Source organism: Symphalangus syndactylus, chromosome 24 (assembly GCF_028878055.3).
Source record: "Symphalangus syndactylus isolate Jambi chromosome 24, NHGRI_mSymSyn1-v2.1_pri, whole genome shotgun sequence".
Classification (NCBI taxonomy): domain Eukaryota; kingdom Metazoa; phylum Chordata; class Mammalia; order Primates; family Hylobatidae; genus Symphalangus; species Symphalangus syndactylus.
This window is the reverse complement of record NC_072446.2, coordinates 33,535,075-33,556,098: the sequence shown is the minus strand read 5'-3', so window position 1 is coordinate 33,556,098 and position 21,024 is coordinate 33,535,075. Positions and strand designations below refer to the sequence as shown.

At 44.5% G+C, this 21,024-nt stretch overlaps 1 protein-coding gene across 5 annotated transcripts in view; it reads left to right on the top strand.

Annotated features, from left to right (window-relative positions):
- The window catches only part of DHX35 (DEAH-box helicase 35), a 109,788-nt gene that overhangs the window by 37,744 nt on the left and 51,020 nt on the right, over positions 1-21,024 (top strand). For all 5 annotated transcript variants that reach the window (XM_055265503.2, XM_055265499.2, XM_063634184.1 and 2 more), the window contains 7 exons: positions 1,055-1,167; positions 2,092-2,188; positions 3,068-3,226; positions 5,462-5,672; positions 12,269-12,393; positions 16,906-16,960; positions 20,807-20,902. In XM_055265503.2, coding sequence (XP_055121478.1) covers positions 1,055-1,167; positions 2,092-2,188; positions 3,068-3,226; positions 5,462-5,672; positions 12,269-12,393; positions 16,906-16,960; positions 20,807-20,902 — 856 coding nt within the window. The remainder of the gene's footprint in view (positions 1-1,054; positions 1,168-2,091; positions 2,189-3,067; positions 3,227-5,461; positions 5,673-12,268; positions 12,394-16,905; positions 16,961-20,806; positions 20,903-21,024) is intronic.

Here is a 21,024-nt window from a genome sequence, read left to right as displayed (position 1 = left end):
ATCTTCCTCCTCCTCCTTCTATAGCTCCTGGAGCCCTGCCGACTCCCCTCTCCCACCTCCTTGTTGGCTTCCTCTTGGGTCCCTTCTCTGTCTGCTCTTCCTCCTCAAGGCTGCATACCCCTGTGGCCCCTGGTTCAACTGAGCCTTCGTGCTTGTGGCAGTGTTGACTGTGTGCCTGCACACCAGCCTTAGCTGTCTGGCAGCTGGCTAGCCACAGACATCCTAAACTCATAAACTTGTGACTCTCGGATTCTCCATCTCAGTCTCTTTCTCGTGATCATAGTCTTTCAGGCCAAGACCTCCATTGCCTTAAGAAGTTTTTATCCCCGGTTGAGTAAGAAGTCACTCCAGCCTTCTTTCCAGTGTGCACGTGTGTGCACATTCACTCACTGATTGCCAGTTCCCACCAGTTGTATCTCTGGAATGCTTTGCCCAGGTTCACACTTTGTCTCCCCTGCACTATTGTGATAGCTTCATTAATTAGTTTGTTTGCCTCGAATCTCTTATTTCCTCTGCCCTCCTCCAAAATGGCCACTGGAGTCTGGGATCCAGCTCACAGGTCTGATAATATCATGCCCATCCTCACCCTTGTCTTGCCCATCCTGTTCATAGAAGGAAAAGTTTCCTATCGAATGATCATATCTATGTTTTCCAGATAGAGTTACCCACCAACCTGATCCAACCTGTACTGAACTTGAATGACACGTTTGACCTAATTTTTGCTTAAATGAAATACAGAGCATGAGAATAATATAAATAATACTACAGCTACATGTTAACTCAGATGCTATATTGAATGCAGTTTTGAAATCTAACCTTTATTATTTTTATTAAAACTTCAGTAAAGACTCTGTCATTGAAATGTGATTCCCCACAATTACAGTTAGAAAAATGTGAATTTAAAAAATGTATTTTGCAACCCATAATCTGTATTGCACATATATAATCTTGCTACTCACCTGTCTTTGGCAAGTTTTATATTACTTATTCTTTCCATGAATCGCTATGAACCTTTCTTTTTTGAGAAATGAAGAATTAATTTTTTTCTTTTTAGAAATTCCGGGATTTCTTTAATCAAAATGAAACCAGTGATCCAGCAAGGGATACATGTGTGATCCTTACAGTGGAAGGGCGAACATTTCCGGTGGATATCTTTTATCTACAAAGGTTTGATGATGCTTGAATTCTTGATGATGGTGTTTAGAAAACTCGGCCTCTGATGTAGAATGTCAGAACTGCATTTGCTCACAACTCTAAAGGATGGGGAGGAGCATGTTTTGTGTCCCTTGTCATTGGTCTAGAATGTTCTTACCCTGCTCCGGATCACTGCTGAATTTAGTTTAAACTCTTCACACTGACATGCAAGTTTCTGTAAATCTGTGGCCAGTAGCTCAGCCAGAGAGAGCAAAAGTGGTGAAAGGTTTTGGGGAGGGAAGCTTGATAGTTTTCAGAACTGGAGTTTACAAGGCTGCCTGTCAGCAGGGGCAGTATTGGTGATTTGAATCATTTGGCTCTCAGTTCTCTACATCCCTAGCGAGAAGGCCCAGTTGGCACTTTTAGGAGTAGCCTACTTGGACAAGGAATTGGCCATCCTAATTCCTGTACTAGTCACTGGCAGACAAAGACCAGGAGCCTGTTCCAGTGGCTGATAAATCCAGAGTCGTGGACTTGATTTCTGAATCGTTTTGTTGGAGAGCTCATCCATCAGGGCCATCCAGCCGTCTCATAGATGCTGCTATTGGTTAGGAGGGAAAATGGGCTGGGAAGAGCGTGGGCTTCAGCACTGGGACCACAGCTCCTGATTTTCATGGGTCCGATGTCTTTGCATACTAAAGATAGCACGTCTATTTGTATGGGTATATCATTTTATTTCTTTGCAAATAAAGCTAAAAATAATAGTTGACATATAATTATGGATTATTCTTGAATATTAGATTTGAAAAAAATGAATATTTATTTATCCATGTACTAATTACTTACCGGGCAGGCCCAAACTCACTTTGATGAGCTTTGCTGCCAGATTATTAGGGTAATTGATCTGTAATTAACGAGCATATTCTAGTGATGAATTCATCCCATTTGTCTTTTCAGTCCTGTTCCAGATTATATCAAATCAACTGTGGAAACTGTGGTGAAAATTCACCAGACAGAGGGAGACGGAGACATTTTAGCATTTCTTACTGGCCAGGTAATGCCATTGTACTTCTCTGATGAACAGACATGTTAAGACAGCACCAAAATTAGTACAGAGCCTTGTTACTTTACTCAGCCGTTTATTTCATGTTTTGTTGTATTTTGTGGTTCCACAATTGTGCAAAAAATTGATTTGATGTCATTCATCTACCATCTAGGTTGTCAGGGAGTCGTTAGCCCCTGCCTGTTCTGTCTGCAGAGGGTTAAATGTTTTTTAAATGTATTAGCTGATTCCAAAATAAACTAGGTAGCTGAGTGAGGGCTATTTTGTTTGCCAGAATTGGATACTACATTAGGTCCATGGTCCTGCACACATGTTGCTGCTGGGTACCTCTTTTGCCAGTGACACCTTTACAGCTCATCCTGGAGGTGATAAATGGCCATATTACTGGTAAAACAACTGAACAGGCTCAAGTGCTCGCTGACAGTGGCAGCACTATTCAGACCTGCCCTCCAACTGTAATCTTTCCCACTGCCAAACACTTTCCATGGTTAAGTAATCTTCTTTGGAGAAAGCTTATAGTGACTTTATATGCTACAACTTTTCCATATGCATGAGATGCTTGTTTGACACCATATATGTGTGCTGGGTAAAATAGTCATTGTTTTTATTTATTGGGAACTCTTCCATTCATTGCAGATCATATCGATTTTTTAGTAACTAATAGTGTAGTTGCAAAATTTCACCCATTGTCATCATTGTTTATTAGCATTTAATTAAATACCATCCCAGAGTAGAACATGACAGCACTGAAATTCTTGAATCTGACCAAAATTAAAGTCCAGATCCCAACTTTTATTTTCTTTCAGTATGATAAAATAGCATGCTTTAAATTGATTTTGGTTTCTTTGGTTCCTGGTTCAACGTCTTTAGGAAGAGGTAGAAACTGTTGTGTCAATGCTCATCGAGCAGGCTCGAGCACTAGCTCGCACTGGGATGAAGAGACACCTCCGAGTTCTCCCCATGTATGCAGGACTGCCTTCCTTTGAGCAAATGAAAGTGTTTGAAAGGGTGTCACGCAATGTCAGAAAGGTGAGACTATCCTGATGACCAAGGGTGTTGGCAGCCGTCTATAATCATAATGATGCTCCTTTACTTGTTTTGAAACTTGGTAAACACAAAGCAGACTTCTAGGTCCATATTTCTGTGTAGTAGATCTAAAAGCACACAATAAATAATACATTGTGAAGATTTCTTTTTTTTTTTTGAGACGGAATCTCTCTGTTGCCCAGGCTGGAGTGCAGTGGCGCAATCTCAGCTCGCTGCAAGCTCCACCTCCCGGGTTCACGCCATTCTCCTGCCTCAGCCTCCTGAGTAGCTGGGACGACAGGTGCCTGCCACCACGCCCGGCTAATTTTTTTTGTATTTTTAGTAGAGACGGGGTTTCACTAAGTTAGCCAGGATGGTCTCGATCTCCTGACCTTGTGATCCGCCCACCTTGGCCTCCCAAAGTGCTGGGATACAAGCGTGAGTCACCGCGCCCGGCCTATTGTGAAGATTCTAAACCCAACCCACTGAATGATCACTTTGACAGTAGTTATCAGATCAGGTGACTTCTCTCTTCTCTTTTGCCTTCCTAATATTTCCCATGACACATGCTTACTTTGGCGTACGGGATTGTTTGGGGGGATTGAGGTCAGTCAGGAGCAATAGAAAAGTTGGTACACATGGTTTCTAAATAATTTGTTTTAAGTATCAGCTTGCCTATTTTAAAGGGCCAAGTTTAAATCAATTAATTCAAGATGTGGCTTAAAAATGTTTAGCCTTGACGTGAGAGTGAGGAAGGGTGTGGTGAAAAGCATTGGTTTGAAGGAGCCGGCAGGCAGCCAGTCTGCCTGCTGTTCATGACTCTGCCTTTTCCTTTCATTAGATGAGGACTGCACAGAACCAGCCCGAGGATAGCTTTTACTGTAGTAGCTATTTATCAACAGATGGCAGAGAATAGAGCAGGTGAGGGATGGTCTGAGGATCCACTCCCAGTTTCAGACCACCTGGAAGAGGGTGCTCAGCCTCTTGACCATTGGGATGGAGCAACTTGAGTCTGCCCCGTCAAACAGTATTGCAGCCAGCCAATCAGGAGACCTGGATTCTGCCCCTGAGCTACTATGTGCCTTGAGACAACTGACTTAACCTCGAATCTGAGTTTTTGCAGCTGTAAAGCATAAATAATAATAACTTTCAGATAGGTAGTTTTATAGCATAATATCTTAATCCCAACTACGTAAAAATATTCGGAAGATTATTTTATAAAATGATCATTTATAAAATAATTTTTTAAAATGATTTATAAAATGTAAAGTGCCTGAAAAAAGTTCTAACTGCTATATGTATGTGTCCCCTGCTACTTAAACCCTCCAGGGGCAGCTCCCAATGTACTGGGAATAAAATTCAAATACCTCATTGTGGCCCAGAGACCACATATGATTGCATATCTGCCTCCCTCTGCAACCTCATCTTGTACATCTTGTAATTTTGGCTGCACTGGCTGTTTCTCCTTCCTTTGAACTGTTTCTTCTTCTTGGATCTCTATAGGATTGGCTGCTTCTTGTTACTGAGGTCTCTGCTCAAAATCTTTCACAGAGGCTCTGCCTGGCCAACAAATGTAGAGTAGCATTCCCTATTATTATAATTATATAATATACATGTTACGTACTACATCATATCATATTGCCTCATTGTATTAATATTTTCTTTGTAGTATTTGTTGTACTCTGAAATTATCTTCTTGTTTATGTTCAGCATGTCTTCACCCCAAACACTCAAACTAGAATGTAAGCTCTGGCAGAGCAGGGGCCTTGTCTGTCTCGTTTATCCTACATCCCAGCACCTTGAACGGTGCTTGGCAAAGTGCACACCCTCAGAAAGTAATCATGATATGAATGAATAAATGACTATACCTGCGCAAGATGGAGGGTGATTTACTTTGGTTATGCCAAAGGGAAAAACTAACAAATGCTAGGCTTTGATCACTTTATATATTAATTGTATATAGTCCCTTCAGTAGCTCTAGGGGAGGTGGTAAATCTTATTATGTAGATGAGGAAACAGGTTCAGGAGGTTGAGTAACTTGTCCAGGGTCACATGGTTAGGGAGAATTCAAACCCAGGGCACCCCCTGACTTGGAAACTCACAGTCTTTCTAGTATATTAAACTGCCTCTCACAGATTCTGCAATGTTGGAAATGTTAAATCTTTTAGGATTTTTATGAGTTTATTAAAAGCAAAAGGAATAAAATGAGTTTTATTCTTCTTTCTGTGGGGAACTTAGGTGATAGTGGCCACCAATGTGGCAGAAACCTCTATCACAATCAGTGGCGTTGTGTATGTGATCGACTGTGGCTTTGTGAAACTCCGAGCTTACAATCCCAGGACAGCTATTGAATGCTTGGTGGTGGTGCCAGTCTCCCAGGCATCAGCTAACCAGCGAGCAGGACGTGGTGGTCGTAGTCGCTCGGGAAAATGTTATCGCCTTTATACAGGTTAGTGTGGCTTTCCCTAAGGGTTTTTGACTTTCTTGTAGTCAGCCTGGGCATCAGAGTGTAGCAAATGTTTACTCCTAATGGTAGAACTTAGCATAAAATACAGACCTTCCTCACAAGGCCCTGTGTAATCAGATCCCCACTGCCTTCCTCACTCTAAATATGGTGTTTCTTTGTTACTAGTCCCCATTGGCCAAAGCTGGCCTGTGAGTGACTGTTTATTTGCTATCCTGTTCTAACCTAACATCTGGGCACAGGCCTGTGTAGCCATTTGCCCCTAGGTTGTGGGCTGTGTGTCCTGGAGCCTGTCTTTCTTGCCTTTCTTTCTTGACTTAATGTGCTGTTTTTGTATTCCAAGATCCCTGAGTCTTGCGGCGCCTCACATTGGGTTGCCCTTTTACTTCTGGTTCAGAGCATCTTTGCCAAGTGAAAATGGAAGGTCTGTCCGGAGACTCATTCATAGAAAACAAACAGTTGGTGAACTCCTGCTCTGTGCTGTGCATCATGCTAGGCTCTGAGGGAACAGAAGGCAATTTTAATACTGTCTCAACCTTTCTGGAGCTTTCTGTCGAGCTTGAAGACAGCCTTACCTGTAGACAGTGATGGACCCAGAGCTGCTCTTTCTCTCTGCACTTCTCTTTTGTGGGGAATGCTGCTGAGATTTTTCCCAGTTGTCCAGACTCAATTTCCAAGTCATTGTTAATTCTATTCTCTATCCAGTATCCATCTGCATTCACTTAACCAGGCCCAGGGTTTTTTGTTTTGTTTTGTTTCTTCTGGTGTGGCTACCCGTGAAGAAGGTCCAGGGGTTTCAGCTCTGCCATTTGTCTCTTCTTTTCCTTTCAGGTTATTATTGTCCATGTTCAGTCTTTGATGTTGATCTTTCTTTTAGCAGATGTTTGCAGAGCACCTGCTGTATGCTGGCCACAGTGCTAGAGCTTGGAGATCGGGGGCTAGTAACCATGGTCTGTGGCCACAGTGGCTGACAGTCTGGTGGTGGAGGTAGACCTCAAAACAGATCAGCATATTATGGTATGATAGGGAGCCATAAAGAATTGGGAGCCTTGGAAGCAGAGAGCAGAGGCTTTTCCTTGGGCTGTTTTCTCTGCCCAGCAGATCTTCCTTATCTTTCAAATCCTCTCTCAGATGGCAGTTCCCTCATGAAGCTACCTTAGATGCCTTCTCCTAGAAGCTGGTGTTATCCTTCTGGGGATTTGGGGAGCGCTTCACAACCAGGATGTTGTTTGAGCCTGATCTTATTGGCAGTACAGTCCTTATCTAGGCGAAGAGGTAATTGGGGAGATTCAATTTCAGCGCACCAGGCAGAGGGAATGGAATGTACAAGTACTTGCAGGGAAGGAAGTGGGTTTGGAACATTCACAGAAGGGAAGGAATAGGCAGAACCCAGGGCCCGAAGACCAAGGGCAACCACTGAAGATGCTAAGAAGGAATGACTAGAGTGGAAAAGGGAGAGCCAGGACTGAAAGGGATTCTGACATGCAGAGAAGGTTTCAAGACATTTTTCTCTTCAAAAATTATTTATTGAGGTGAAATTTACATAACACAACATTAACCACATTAAAGTAAACAATTTGTTATATTCACCAGGTTGTGTGACCACCGCCTCCATCTAATTTCAGAACATTTCAGCCACTCCAGAATAAAATCCCTTATGCATTAAGCAGTTTCTCCCCATTCTTTCTGGCTGCCAGTCCCTGGAAATCACCAACCTGTGTTCTTCTCAATGGATTTCTCTCTTTTGGATATTTCATATAAAGAGTCACACAATATGTGACCTTTTGTGTCTGGCTTCTTTTAGCATAATGGTTTTGAGGTTTATCTACATTGTAGCATGTACTTCATTCCTTTTTATTAGTGACTAATATTCTGTTGTATAGATAAACCACACTTTTTTTTTTTTTAACTTTTTTTTTTTAATTAATTTTTTTTGCATACAAAAACAATAAACATTTTCTAAAAATACATACAAACAAAAAGATGCGTATCAAACATATTAGGAAGGTTGCACATGGGAAGTCGGGGAATAGAAATGGGGGGTGGGAGTTAAAATAAATGAGAGAGGGACTTTATATGGATCAGTGATAATAACTCAATCCTCTATTTGACAAAGAAGAGGGAGAAGGAAGAGGAAGAAAAAGAAAGTGGGATAAAGGATCAGAAAGGGAGGAAAATAGAAAAAATTAGAGTATGACTCCAGGGTAGACCTGTTTTGTTGTCACTGAGTTGGTTGGTTGGTTTGTCTGTTGTATTCTTCATGTTTCGCCAAGTTGGCCAGACTGGTCTCGAACTCCTAGCCCGAAGTGATCAACCCGCCTCACCCCCCAGAGTGCCGGGACCACAGGCGTGAGCCACCACGTCCAGCCCCCACATTGCTTCTGGCCTCCGTGGTAGACCTCCCAGACGGAGCGGCCAGGCAGAGGAGCTCCTCACTTCTACCCAGACACGGGGCGGCCGGGCAGAGGAGCTCCTCACTTCCCAGACGGGGCGGCCAGGCAGAGACGCTCCTCACTTCTTCCCAGACGATAGGTGGCCGGGCAGAGGCACTCCTCACTTCCCAGATGGGGCGGCCGGGCAGAGGCGCTCCTCACCTCCCAGACGATGGGTGGCCGGGCAGAGGCGCTCCTCACCTCCCAGACGATGGGTGGCCGGGCAGAGGCACTCCTCACTTCCCAGATGGGGCGGCCGGGCAGAGGCGCTCCTCACCTCCCAGACGATGGGTGGCCGGGCAGAGGCGCTCTTCACCTCCCAGACGATGGGTGGCCGGGCAGAGGCACTCCTCACCTCCCAGACGATGGGTGGCCGGGCAGAGGCGCTCCTCACCTCCCAGACGATGGGTGGCCGGGCAGAGGCGCTCCTCACCTCCCAGACGAGGCGGCCGGGCAGAGGCACTCCTCACTTCTTCCCGGACGGGGCGCCCGGGCAGAGGCGCTCCTCATTTCTTCCCGGACGGGGCGCCCGGGCAGAGGCGCTCCTCATTTCTTCCCGGACGGGGCGGCCGGGCAGAGGCGCTCCTCACTTCCCAGACGGGGCGGCCGGGCAGAGGCGCTCCTCACTTCTTCCCGGACGGGGCGGCCGGGCAGAGGCGCTCCTCACTTCTTCCCGGACGGGGCGGCCGAGCAGAGGCGCTCCTCACTTCTTCCCAGACGGGGCGCCCGGGCAGAGGCGCTCCTCACTTCTTCCCGGACGGGGCGCCCGGGCAGAGGCGCTCCTCACTTCTTCCCGGACGGGGCGGCCGGGCAGAGGCGCTCCTCACTTCTTCCCGGACGGGGCGCCCGGGCAGAGGCGCTCCTCACTTCTTCCCGGACGGGGCGCCCGGGCAGAGGCGCTCCTCACTTCTTCCCGGACGGGGCGGCCGGGCAGAGGCGCTCCTCACTTCTTCCCGGACGGGGCGGCCGGGCAGAGGCGCTCCTCACTTCTTCCCGGACGGGGCGGCCGGGCAGAGGCGCTCCTCACTTCTTCCCGGACGGGGCGGCCGGGCAGAGGCGCTCCTCACCTCCCAGACGATGGGTGGCCGGGCAGAGGCGCCTCTCACTTCCCAGACGATGGGTGGCCGGGCAGAGGCACTCCTCACTTCCCAGACGGGGCAGCCGGGCAGAGGCGCTCCTCACTTCCCAGACGATGGGTGGCCGGGCAGAGGCGCTCCTCACCTCCCAGATGGGGCGGCCGGGCAGAGGCGCTCCTCACTTCTTCCCGGATGGGGCGGCCGGGCAGAGGCGCTCCTCACTTCTTCCCGGACGGGGCGCCCGGGCAGAGGCGCTCCTCATTTCTTCCCGGACGGGGCGGCCGGGCAGAGGCGCTCCTCACTTCCCAGACGGGGCGGCCGGGCAGAGGCGCTCCTCACTTCTTCCCGGACGGGGCGCCCAAGCAGAGGCGCTCCTCACTTCTTCCCGGATGGGGCGGCCGGGCAGAGGCGCTCCTCACTTCTTCCCAGACGGGGCGGCCGGGCAGAGGCGCTCCTCACTTCCTCCCGGACGGGGTGGCCGGGCAGAGGCGCTCCTCACCTCCCAGACGATGGGAGGCCGGGCAGAGGCGCTCCTCACTTCTTCCCGGACGGGGCGGCCGGGCAGAGGCGCTCCTCACTTCCCAGACGGTGGGTGGCCGGGCAGAGGCGCTCCTCACTTCCCAGACGGGGCGGCCGGGCAGAGGCGCTTCCCACCTCCCAGATGGGGCGGCGGCCGGGCAGGGGCTGCAATCCCAGCACCCTGGTAGGCCAAGGTAGGCGGCTGGGGGGCGGGGGCTGCCGCGAGGCCAGACCACGCCACCGCACTCCAGCCCGGGCAACACCGAGCACTGGGTGAGCGAGACTCCGTCCGCAGTCCCAGTACCTCGGGAGGCTGAGGCGGGCAGAGCACTCGGCGTCAGGAGCTGGCGACCAGCGTGGCCAAGATGGCGAACGCGTGCCTGCAGCGAAAGGAGAAAAGGCAGGCGGTGGCGCGCGCCGGCAGTCCCAGGCAGTCCGCGGCGTGGGCAGCAGCAAGCGGAGTAGATTGCAGCCTGGGCCAGAGAGGGAAAAAAGAAAGAAAGAAAGAGAGAGAGAGAGAGAGAAAGAAAGCAAGCCACACTTTGTTTATTCATTTATTAGTTGTGGACATTTGGGCTGTTTTTGCCTTTTGGCTATTGTGAATAGTGCTGGTATGAACCTGCATGTACATGTACTTGAGTAGGTGTTTTTAATTCGTTTGGCTATTACAGGGTTACATGTAATTTTGTTTAACTTTTAAGGAGCTCAAGTTACTTTTAAAGAGGCCAGCATTATCTCATGCGCCAAGAAATCATGGACTAAAGATAGGCAGGTGGATTTGGGTGAAAAGTCACTGAATCCCTTTGCATGAGCAGTTTAGTGGAAGTGGGGTTGGGAAGGGCCCCTGACTGTAATGAGTGCATTGGTGTCCAGCCTCTAGGCTTCCACAGGAGCCTCCAGAAAGTATTGCTTTGAACAGGGTACCACCTGCTCAGACCCTCCTCAGTTTCTCAGACCATCTAGGATTTTTCCTCAGCTTATCTTCTCCTACTAACCACTACACATTGCTTCTCAGCTGAACTACTACACGACATGCTCTCTGCATGAGAAACGCTTAGCTACCTTTTCCTTGAGCTGTTTCCTCTTTGCCCAACAGATCCTCCTTGTCCTTCAAATCCTCCCTCAAATGGCAACATGCACTTCCCTGGAGGTCTTCTTCCAGCCACCCTGCTTCCTCCTTCCCTGAGCCTCCATTTCTCTTTGGGAGGACCACTCCTTGGGACTTTTCCTATTTCTCCTTGAGGGTCAACTGTTTCTGGTCCAGGTCCCAGGTCCCTGCATATCACTGAAGCTTTTCAAGGGGATTGCCTGTGACTCCTACAGCTTCTGGCCCCATGCCTCATACACTTGAGTCCTCAGGAAAGCTTGGGTGTCATTGAACTCTTAGGAAACATCCACTTCCTGTGAGCTTTTCAGCAGGGTGGTCCTCTTATATGGTAACTTTGTTTCTCCTTTGGTTAGTAGTGTGCTTGGAAAATGGGGTTATCCTATCAAGAAGCTGTACACCAAATGCTCTTGAAACTAAAGGAAGTATCTCATTTGGAACTTCCTGCTGTTTGCCATCATCCAGAACCTTCCAGTTGGACCCAATTTGTATCAATTAGTCCACAGAATATTGGTTGTCTATTTTCTCAAAGAAAACCTTTTTGAAGTTCTTTGGGGATAGTGGTATTTCTTCATGGCACTTTTTTCCCCCCTCTAGTTAACTAAAGCTTTATGATCTAAATGGAAGTTGGGTCACCCTTGTATTGTTTAAGAAGGGTGTACATCAGTTAAAATGTTGACTGATGTGGGAGGTTTTGGTGAGTGGAGCATTCTCTATATAATCCTTAAGCTTTCTGAATATACATGAAAATGAGTTAATCTCTTCCTCTTTTTTCCCCACCCTTCCTGCCTAGCTTTTATAAAAAGGCCTTCTTCCATAGTCTCTTCTCCTTCCCCCTCCCTTTCTGCTCTTCCTGTCTTGGGATCTCTGTGTCTTAGGATGCTTTTTCCTGTGTAAGGTCACCTTTTCTTCCTGGTAGGGCATGTAAACATTCATTTCTTGGTCTGGGGCAGCATTGGATTCTGGGAATGATATTGTGTACCTGGCTCGTTGATTTAAAAACTTTGATTTGGACAATTTTTGCTCTTTATAAGATTTGGTCATTTGTTGTATTTTGGTGATTTATCTTGAAATTGTTCTTTGCTTGTATGTGAAGCTGTTGCTTCCTTGACTTATTCCAAAGAGAGATGGTGGCAACTGGGAACTGATAGTGATTCAGCAAGTACTTGTTGGTTTGATGTAATGTTTTGCTGACAAAAAACATTAAAAAACAGAATTTTAGATGAAGTTTTATAAAGGTGTATTCAAAGATATTTATCTAAGGCATTTTAAAAATAGAATGGTCTTTCCTAAGTATAAAAATAACTTTATATCATGGTATCATGTGCATCTGCTTCTAGAATCCTAGAGCCCCTTGTTCAAGATACAGAAGAAAATTTGTCCCTTGGCATAGTGATTGCAGTTGATTGTGACATTTGGTCCCAAACCGTTCTGATTTCTTATCCTCAGAGGAAGCCTTTGACAAGTTGCCTCAGTCTACGGTTCCTGAGATGCAGCGTAGTAATTTGGCACCTGTCATCCTGCAGCTGAAAGCACTAGGAATTGACAATGTCCTCAGGTTCCACTTCATGTCGGTAAGTCCTGCCTGCTGTCTGGGGCCATAGGGAGGCTAGGGAGCTCACAGGGGGATGTCAGGACAGTGTTGTAGGGCATGCCATCTTTCTTTTTTTTCCCTACTCAGGTCATGTGTTGTGTGTCTGCTTTGCAACCAGGCCCTGTGCAGGACATAGGGGAAAACAGCCAGACAAGGTAGCCTCAATTCTTGTTCTTACATAGTTCCTGCTCTTGTCTGCTGGGGAATAGAGACAAGTAAGTGGGTAATTACAGAGCAGTGTGCCCAGGGCTCTGAGAGACAAAGGAAGGGCCTCCAGCTTAGTCAGTCACGTCCCAGGTGAAACCTGAAACCCAAATAGGATCTCACCAGTTAGGAGGGGTGGAGAGTTCCAGGACAGCTAGTCTTTGTACAGGCCTAGATGCAGGAGTACCATGATTGGGGGATCCTGGAGGGTTTAGATAGAGCTGCAGGAAGACCGTTGTGCCTGATTGCTTCCCGAGATGATTTCTAGGAGTGGAATGACTGGGTCAAAGGGCCATAGTCCTGTTTAGGGTCGTGTTACATGGCCAGATTGCTTTACCAATGTCAACTCTAGCAGTGCATGAATGCCCACCTCGTGATACTTCCATTGTGCCATGTTATCTTCTTTAGTTTTGCTGATTTGATTGGCCAGAGAGAGAGAGGAAATCGCCTTTATTATAATTATTTTTAAATTTCTCATAAGGTAGATTTTTATAAAAACATTTATTAGTCAGTTTGTATTTATTCTGAATTGTTAAGCTATTTATCTGTTAGAATTTGTGTCTGTTAGTGATTTTCAGTCCTTTGAGTATTAAATACATTAATTTTTATAATATTTCTTACAAATATTTTCTATTTATATTTTACTTTTTTTTTTTAATGTGTGGACATTCTAAACATATTCACAGTAATCTGTTTTTGCCTTTATGATTTCTTTGGCTATTCTTTTTTTCTTTCTTTATTTTCTGAGACAGTCTCACTCTGTAGCCCAGGCTGGAGTGCAGTGGTGCCATCTTGGCTCACTGCAACCTCTGCCTCCCAGGCTCAAGTGATTCATGTGCTTTAGCCTCCTGAGTAGCTGGGGTTACAGGTGTGTGCCACCATGCCCGGCTAATTTTTTATATTTTTAGTAGAGACAGGGTTTTGCCTTGTTGCCCAGGCTGGTCTCAAACTCCTGAGCAGGTCAGGTGATCCACCCGTCTGGGCCTCCCGAAGTGCTAGGATTATAGGCGTGAGCCACCACCCCCGGCCTCTTTGGTTATTCTTGCCCTTATGAAGTACTTCTTATATTTGGGTCAGTTAATACATAGTCACTCATATTTTCTTCTAGAATTTTTATAATTGAGAACTTTGTTTTTTCCCAACTGTATATGATATGACAAGTCTGGAAAGTCTGGATTCTTGGATAGTAAAGTCCCTAATGTCATATGTGATGGTAAACTAGGTGAATGAAAGAATAGAACATACAAATATCAACTCCCCCAAAGAAAATTGTGTACTTACCTCACCATAAGTATAGGGAAAATGGACCCTTTGATTATTGGTGTAGAGTAGAAGATATTATAAAGAAAAGATAAATAGGCTGAGCGTGGCGGCTTATGCCTGTAATCCCAGCACTTTGGGAGGCCGAGGCAGGCAGATCACCTGAGGTCTGGAGTTCAAGACCAGCCTGGCCAACGTGGTGAAACCCCATCTCTACTAAAAATACAAAAATTAGTCAGGCATGGTGGCATGCGCCTGTAGTCCCAGCTACTTGGGAGGCTTGAGGCAGGAGAAACGCTTGAACTGGGAGGTGGAGGTTGCAGTGAGCCGAGATTGTGCCACTGCACTCCAGCCTGGGCAATAGGGCGAGACTCCTTCTTAAAAAAAAAAAAAAAAAAAAAAGAGAAAAGATAAACAGTGTGTGCTGATTTAAAAGCTTATGAAAAGCCGCACATGTAAAATTAAAGAAAAACATACAGTGACAGAAATGACAGGTCAGTATCTCAAAAAATACGAAGTTTTTATATGTACATCATTCACAGTAATTATTCACTAAATAAAGCTAAAGGAAAAAAACAGCACAAATTCAAATTTCAACTATCATTAGGACATGTTGAGCTTCTCTAGGCGAGAGGTGACTGCACGTTGATATAGCTATAAAGGATGACTTTACACTAATTTTTTTTTGTTTTTTTGAGACAGAGTCTCACTCTGTCACCCAGGCTGGAGTGCAGTTGTGCGATCTCAGCTCACTGCAACCTCTGCCTCTTGGGTTCAAGCGATTCTCGTGTCTCAGCCTCCCAAGTAGCTGGGACTACAGGTAAGAGCCACCATGCTCGGTTAATTTTTTGTATTTTTAGTAGAGATGGGGTTTTGCCATGTTGGCCAGGATGGTCTTGAACGCCTGACCTCAGGTGATCTGCCCACCTTGGCCTCCCAAAGTGCTGGGATTACAGTTGTGAGCCACCGTGCGCAGTTGACTTTGCACTAATTAAATGATCAAGTATAAAGACAAATGGTGAAATCCAAAACTGCCACAATTTGGGAAAGTAAATTCCTCCCATGTTATACCGTTTCTGTCCCCATGGAGGACTTTCTGACAACATTTAATGAGCCGTAGAAATGCCTGCTATTTCTTATAAAAATTTCTGCTGAAAAAATAAGTCAGAAGAAGAAAAAAAGCTTACATATATGATAATGCTTATAGCATTTATATTACATTGAAAAATATAAATAATGAAAATTATCGTAAAACTTTTGGACAGTTGAAAAATGAAAAAAAAATACAAATTTATCTTCACATATTTCCTTCTGGTTATTATCCCCTGAAATTGTGGTTTTTATGATTGAAATTACAGAGTACATATAATTTTGTATATTTAGCAGTGTTATTTACAATGATGAAAAACTGGAAACAATTTAATTGCCCAGCAATAAGAAAATTGACTTTTTTATGGAGTGTGATTGTCATAGAGTATTATGCAGCCATCCCAAGTAGTTACTGTGAAGTTTGTGTGGGTACAAGAAACAATGAAAACAGAAAAACATGTAGTGAGAAGACCACACTAAAACTATACATAAACAGTAATTCCAGATATGTTAAAACAGTGTTTCTGTATTATCCCAAATCAGTTGAGGTCATAGAGAAATACTAGTGAATGTGATTAGATGAAAATAATACGGATAAGATTTTTGTGGAGAGGGGGATAAGTTTTTTTTGTTAATTGACTGGAAATTGGGCCAGGAATTGAGTCAGAGATGACCTTGTTAGTTTTTTCTGTAACTGTTAAAAGCCTAGTTCAGAGATTGCTATTCCTGTTACCTCATCCACTCTCAGTATAAAAGATCCCAGAGGGTTTAAGCTCCTTCATTAGGTGTTGCCCATTTTGCCTCTTTGTAGAGAAAGATGTTGTAAGCACCAAGGAAGGGCTAGTTAGTGGATCATTTACATGATTTGCTCAATGGTGATTTGTTGAATCCCCTCTGTGTAGTGAATCCAATAGGTTTAGTTCCTGCCCTCGTAAGTGTGTTCACCTGTGTGTACAGCCACTACAACGTTTAAAAAGTTTAACTTTGGTCTTTGGCAAACAAAGTAGGGAAGGTAGACTGGGAAAAACGAGGCCTGAGTTCAGCTTTGCCACCAACTGCCTATATGACCTTGTTCAGATGTCTTTTCCTTATTGCAGTTCAGTTTCCTCATCTGTAAAACCGAGCTAAAACAATGTGATGATTAAAATACATTTGTTATGTGAATGCATTTAGAAAAAAATACTATTTGAATTTAGAAAAAATGCATTTAGAAAACGTGCTATGCAGTTTAAAAATGTACTATACTTTTATTACCTGGGTTATTAGAAACCACATAATTTAGAGAGAAAAAATATGATGCCTGGCACTTAGGTGCTCAGTCAAGATTTGTAGAAGGAAAGGAGGTAAAGATCTGGAAAATCAGACTGAGGCTCACTACATCAGCTTTGCTTATGAACTTTAGGTTCTCTAGAACTATTATTTTTTGAAATTCAGATTCAACATATGTTGCAGTTTCCAGACAGGGATTAAAAAGACAAATTCAGCGTATGTTATTTACCCACCACGGGGCCTGGAGTGGGTCTATGGGGGATGCAAAGATAAATCATCCCCGAGCCCTGAGTGCTGCAGTGTCCTGGGGCCCCAGTGTGGTAGAAGGTTGAGTCTGTGAAGTAAAAATTAGAAAAGTCTCAGGAGGGTTTAAGGAAAATGAAGAGGTAGTTTAAGATAGGGACCTATCACATCTGATGGAGGGGAGGATGAGGCAGCGCTTCAAAGGGAAATGTTTCATCACGCTGAGCCTTAAAGGCCAAGCAGTACAAGGGTGCTTAGAAGGATGGGAAGGACATTTCAAGAGGTGCCAACAGCAGGAACAGAAACATGGAGGCTGGGAAGAATGGGGCATGTTAGAGGGGAAAATGGATTTGAAAAGGAAATAGCCACATTTTAATGTTTGTTGCCCAAATAAATTGATTTAGGATGATTTTTATGTTTTTTCCAGCCCCCTCCAGCACAGTCGATGGTTCAAGCCTTGGAGTTACTGTATGCTCTGGGAGGTATGCCAGTTTCTCTCATCATTCTCTCTTATTATTATGTGTTCTCTTTTGCGATATTAGTGAGGTCGTATTCACTTTAGGGCTGTTAGTATCTTCAGGAATGGGATTGGTTCTCCCCATATATATAATCCCCTTAATGATACTTTATTGAAATAGGAAGTTGGGACCATAATTAGACACATGAAAGCTAATTATGACAGCCAGTATATAAAACATGCCAGTTCATCAAAAGCTATTAGTAAGAATCACCAGGGCTACACTCCTAAGAGACGTCTAGAGATCAGCAGTTCCCTACCAGGATGTCAGATCTTACCTCCCCAGACCTTTTTTCTCCACCCAACAACTATATCCTTAAAAATCGTGGCTCAGTATTCTTTCCCTAAATCCTCTTCATTTCATTCCTGGAGTTGCTTGTGGAGAATTGGGGACATTATCAGCTTCTAACACCATGTTACGGGGGAACTTCTATTCAGTTGTCGATTGAAGATGTTATTTATTAGGTTGGTGCAAAAATAATTGTGGTTTTTGCCATTGAAAATAATGGCAAAACCTGCAGTTGCTTTTGTCCCAACCTTAATAGCATTTATCTTGACACAGAGAAAATCATAGTCTGAATTCACCTCTTCGGGGATTGCTGTCTCTTCTGTGACTGGTACCACAAATGAATATAATTTCCAATTTTGAATTAAGTTTTAGTGGAGATTTTGCTTTTTGAGATTTGAGTGTTACTTTTTTTTTAAATAGCTGTATTGAAGTATAGTTTATGTACTATACAATTCACTCATTTACAGTGTACAAATTCAGAGGCTTTTAGCGTATTTTCAGGGTTGTGCAACCATCACCACAGTCTAATTGTAGAGCATATTCATCACCCAAAAAAGAAATCTTTACCCATTAGCGCCGAACTTCTCATTCTCTTTCCCCCTAGTCCCCCAGCCCAAGGCAACCACTCTCTGGTTCAATCTCTATAGAGACTTTTTATCTCTATAGGTGTGCCTTTTCTGGACATTTCATGTAAATGGAATTGTATAATATGTGGTCTTTTGTGATTGGCTTCTGTCTCAGTCTGTCTGCTGTTGCTATAACAGAATGCCGGAGGCTGGGTAATTTCTAAATCATTTATTTGGCTCACGATTCAGGTGTCTGAAAGCTCCAAGATTAGGCAGCTGTATTTGAGGAGGGCCTCAGCCTGCTTCCACTCAAGGCAGGAAGCAAAAGGAGAATGGGCGGGTGCAGAGATCACATGGCAATAGAGGAAGCCAGAAAGAGAAACAGAGGAAGCCAGGCTCTTTTAAGAAACTGCTGTCATGGGAACTAATCCATTACTCACCCTCGGTAAGGGCATTAATCTGTTCATGAGGGATCACTCTCATGACCCATACACCTCACACTAGGTCCCATCTCCCAACACTGTCACATTGGGGATCAAATTGCAACATGAGATTTGGTGGGGACAAACTACATCCAAACCATAGCAGCCTCTTTCGTTTAGTATGATGTTTCACAGGTTCCTTCATGTAGCATATATTCGTACCTTATCCCTTTTTATCACTGAATAATATTCTGTTGTATGGATATACCACATATTTTTATCCATTCATTAGTTGGTGGACATTTGGGTTGTTTCCACTTTTTGGCTAATATAAATAATGCTGCTATAAATATTAGCATATAAATATGGTTTTGGTGGACATTCCCACCAGCAATGTATCAGAGTTCCAGTTTTTCCACATTGTTGCCAATGCTTGTAATTGTCTGTCTTTTGTGTTATAGCCATCCTAGTGGGTGTGAAATGGTATCTCTTGGTTTTGATTTGCATTTCCCTGATGAGTCATGATGTTGAGCACCTTTTCATGTGCTTGCTGCCCATTTGTAAATCTTCTTTGGAGAAAAGTCTGTTCAAATCCTTTGCCCACTTTTATTTGTGCTGTAGTCTTTTTTTTTAAATTGAGTTGAAGTTCTTTATATATTCTGGGCACGTATTCTTATCAGATATGTGGTTTGCAAATATTTCTCCCATTTTTATGTTTTGGCTTTTTACTTACATGTACCTACTTTTTACTTATTAGTATTGTTTGCAGTACAAAAATTTTAAGTTTTTGTGTGGTTCCGTTTATCTGATTTTTCTTTCATTACGTGTGCCCTTGGTGTCATGTCTAAGAAACTTGCCTAACCTGTAGTCATTAAGATATTCTCCTAGGTTTTATAGTTTTGGCCCTTACATTAGGTCTGATCCATTTTAAGTTACTTTTTTGGTGTGGAGTGAGGTAGGGGTCCATCTTCATTCATTATGTTGATTTTACTTCTCTGTGAATAGCCAGTTACTGATTTAAAAGATCTCCAGTGATTTAAAAGACCTTCAGCTGGATTTGTGTAAGATCAGCCTGGAGTGAATGTGTGTCGGAGAAGGTTTCCACCCCATCTTCTCAAGCATGTAATAGGAACTCGAAAGCACGTTTCCTGGGCTGATCTGTAGTGAGGATGAGAGAATGTTGACAGCATAGGAGTTTTTATTTGGGCTGGTTTTTCTCCAGTCAAACAGAATGAAATTTAAAATATTTCCTGCTTCTTCAATACCCTAAATGAGCTTGAAAAGGTAGAGGGACCCCCCCCCCCGCCAGCTTCATTTGATTTCAAGCTGAATTACCACCTTTAAAGAGATGTCTTACTGAGCTCTGCCTTACTCTGAGATCTTGCAGCATTTAAGTAGTAAAACAGTAGTCTATATCTTGGGAATCCAATACTTGGATATTGGCAAGTGGTAGAGGGCAAGAAGGGCAGCTGGGGAGCTGAAAGAGTCAGCCCAGTTCAGCAAAATGCTCAGGAGGCAGTTGCATGAACAGGGCTGGTGTTGGCACCAGAGGGATCTGGGTTAGTGTTTAGATTCCAAGTTGCTGGCCTTGTAGTTGCTCCTCGTTGTTCTCATTGCTGCTAATAAAGAGATACTCAAGACTGGGTAATTTATAAAGGAAAGGTTTAATGGACTCACAGTTCCACATGGCTGGGGAGGCCTCACAGTCATGGAAGAGCAAAGGCATGTCTTACATGGCAGCAGGCAAGAGAACTTGTGCAGGGGAACTCCCATTTATAAAGCCATCAGATCTTGTGAGACTTATTCATTATCACGAGAACAGTATGGGGGAGACTGCCTCTGTGATTCAGTTATCTCCACCTGGCCCCACCCTTGACATGTTTACAATTCAAGGGGAGATTTGGGTGGGGACACAGCCAAACTGTATCACTCATTTAGTATGAGAAGGGCACAGGACACGGGATGCCATCGATGCCATGTTGGCACATCTTTGGCCTGTCCGGTCCTGGAGGTGGAAGAAAGTCCAGACAGTGAGGGGGCAAGGGAGATGGCAGAGAACCAGGAGAATGGGGGGCCAGGAGCTGGCGAAGAGTATTTCCAAGAAGCAGCAGCCAGCAGAGCCGAGTGCTGCTGAGGCCATCAGGAAGATGCCTTGCGTTTGGTGCTACCCGGTTGTTAGGTTCTTGGGAAGAGTGGTCTCTTGGGAGTAGTGGGAACAGGTGAGGCTGTTGTGGATTGAGGAGAGGGTACAAGCAGGAGAAGGCTGCAGGGGCATTTCCTTATAATTAAGTTCTTGAATAGAAGTCTTTAGAAGTATCAGCTTTTAAAAATTGGGTATTCAAGAGCTCAGTGGAGATCTTTTCTTCTTTTAATGTAATGGCACTCTAGTGTCAAATGGAGTTTGGTAGTGCATGAATCATCTTTTGGGTACTTTCTTCTTTTTAGCATACATTCTCTTTTATTCTCTCAACAACTGTATGCCTTCCAACACAATGGTACCTGCCTTCTGATTTCTTTTGTTGTTCTTACGGCAGGTCTGGACAAAGACTGTCGCCTGACTGAACCACTTGGCATGAGAATTGCAGAGTTTCCTTTGAATCCCATGTTTGCCAAAATGCTGCTTGAATCAGGTGGGTAGAGCCTGATAGCTTGAATTGATTTTATTTTGACTGTCAGAGGTATTGTTTGCCTGAATTCTGAGCACCCTGGGGAAGAGGTTACAATATGGTAAAAAAGCATATATATATATCTG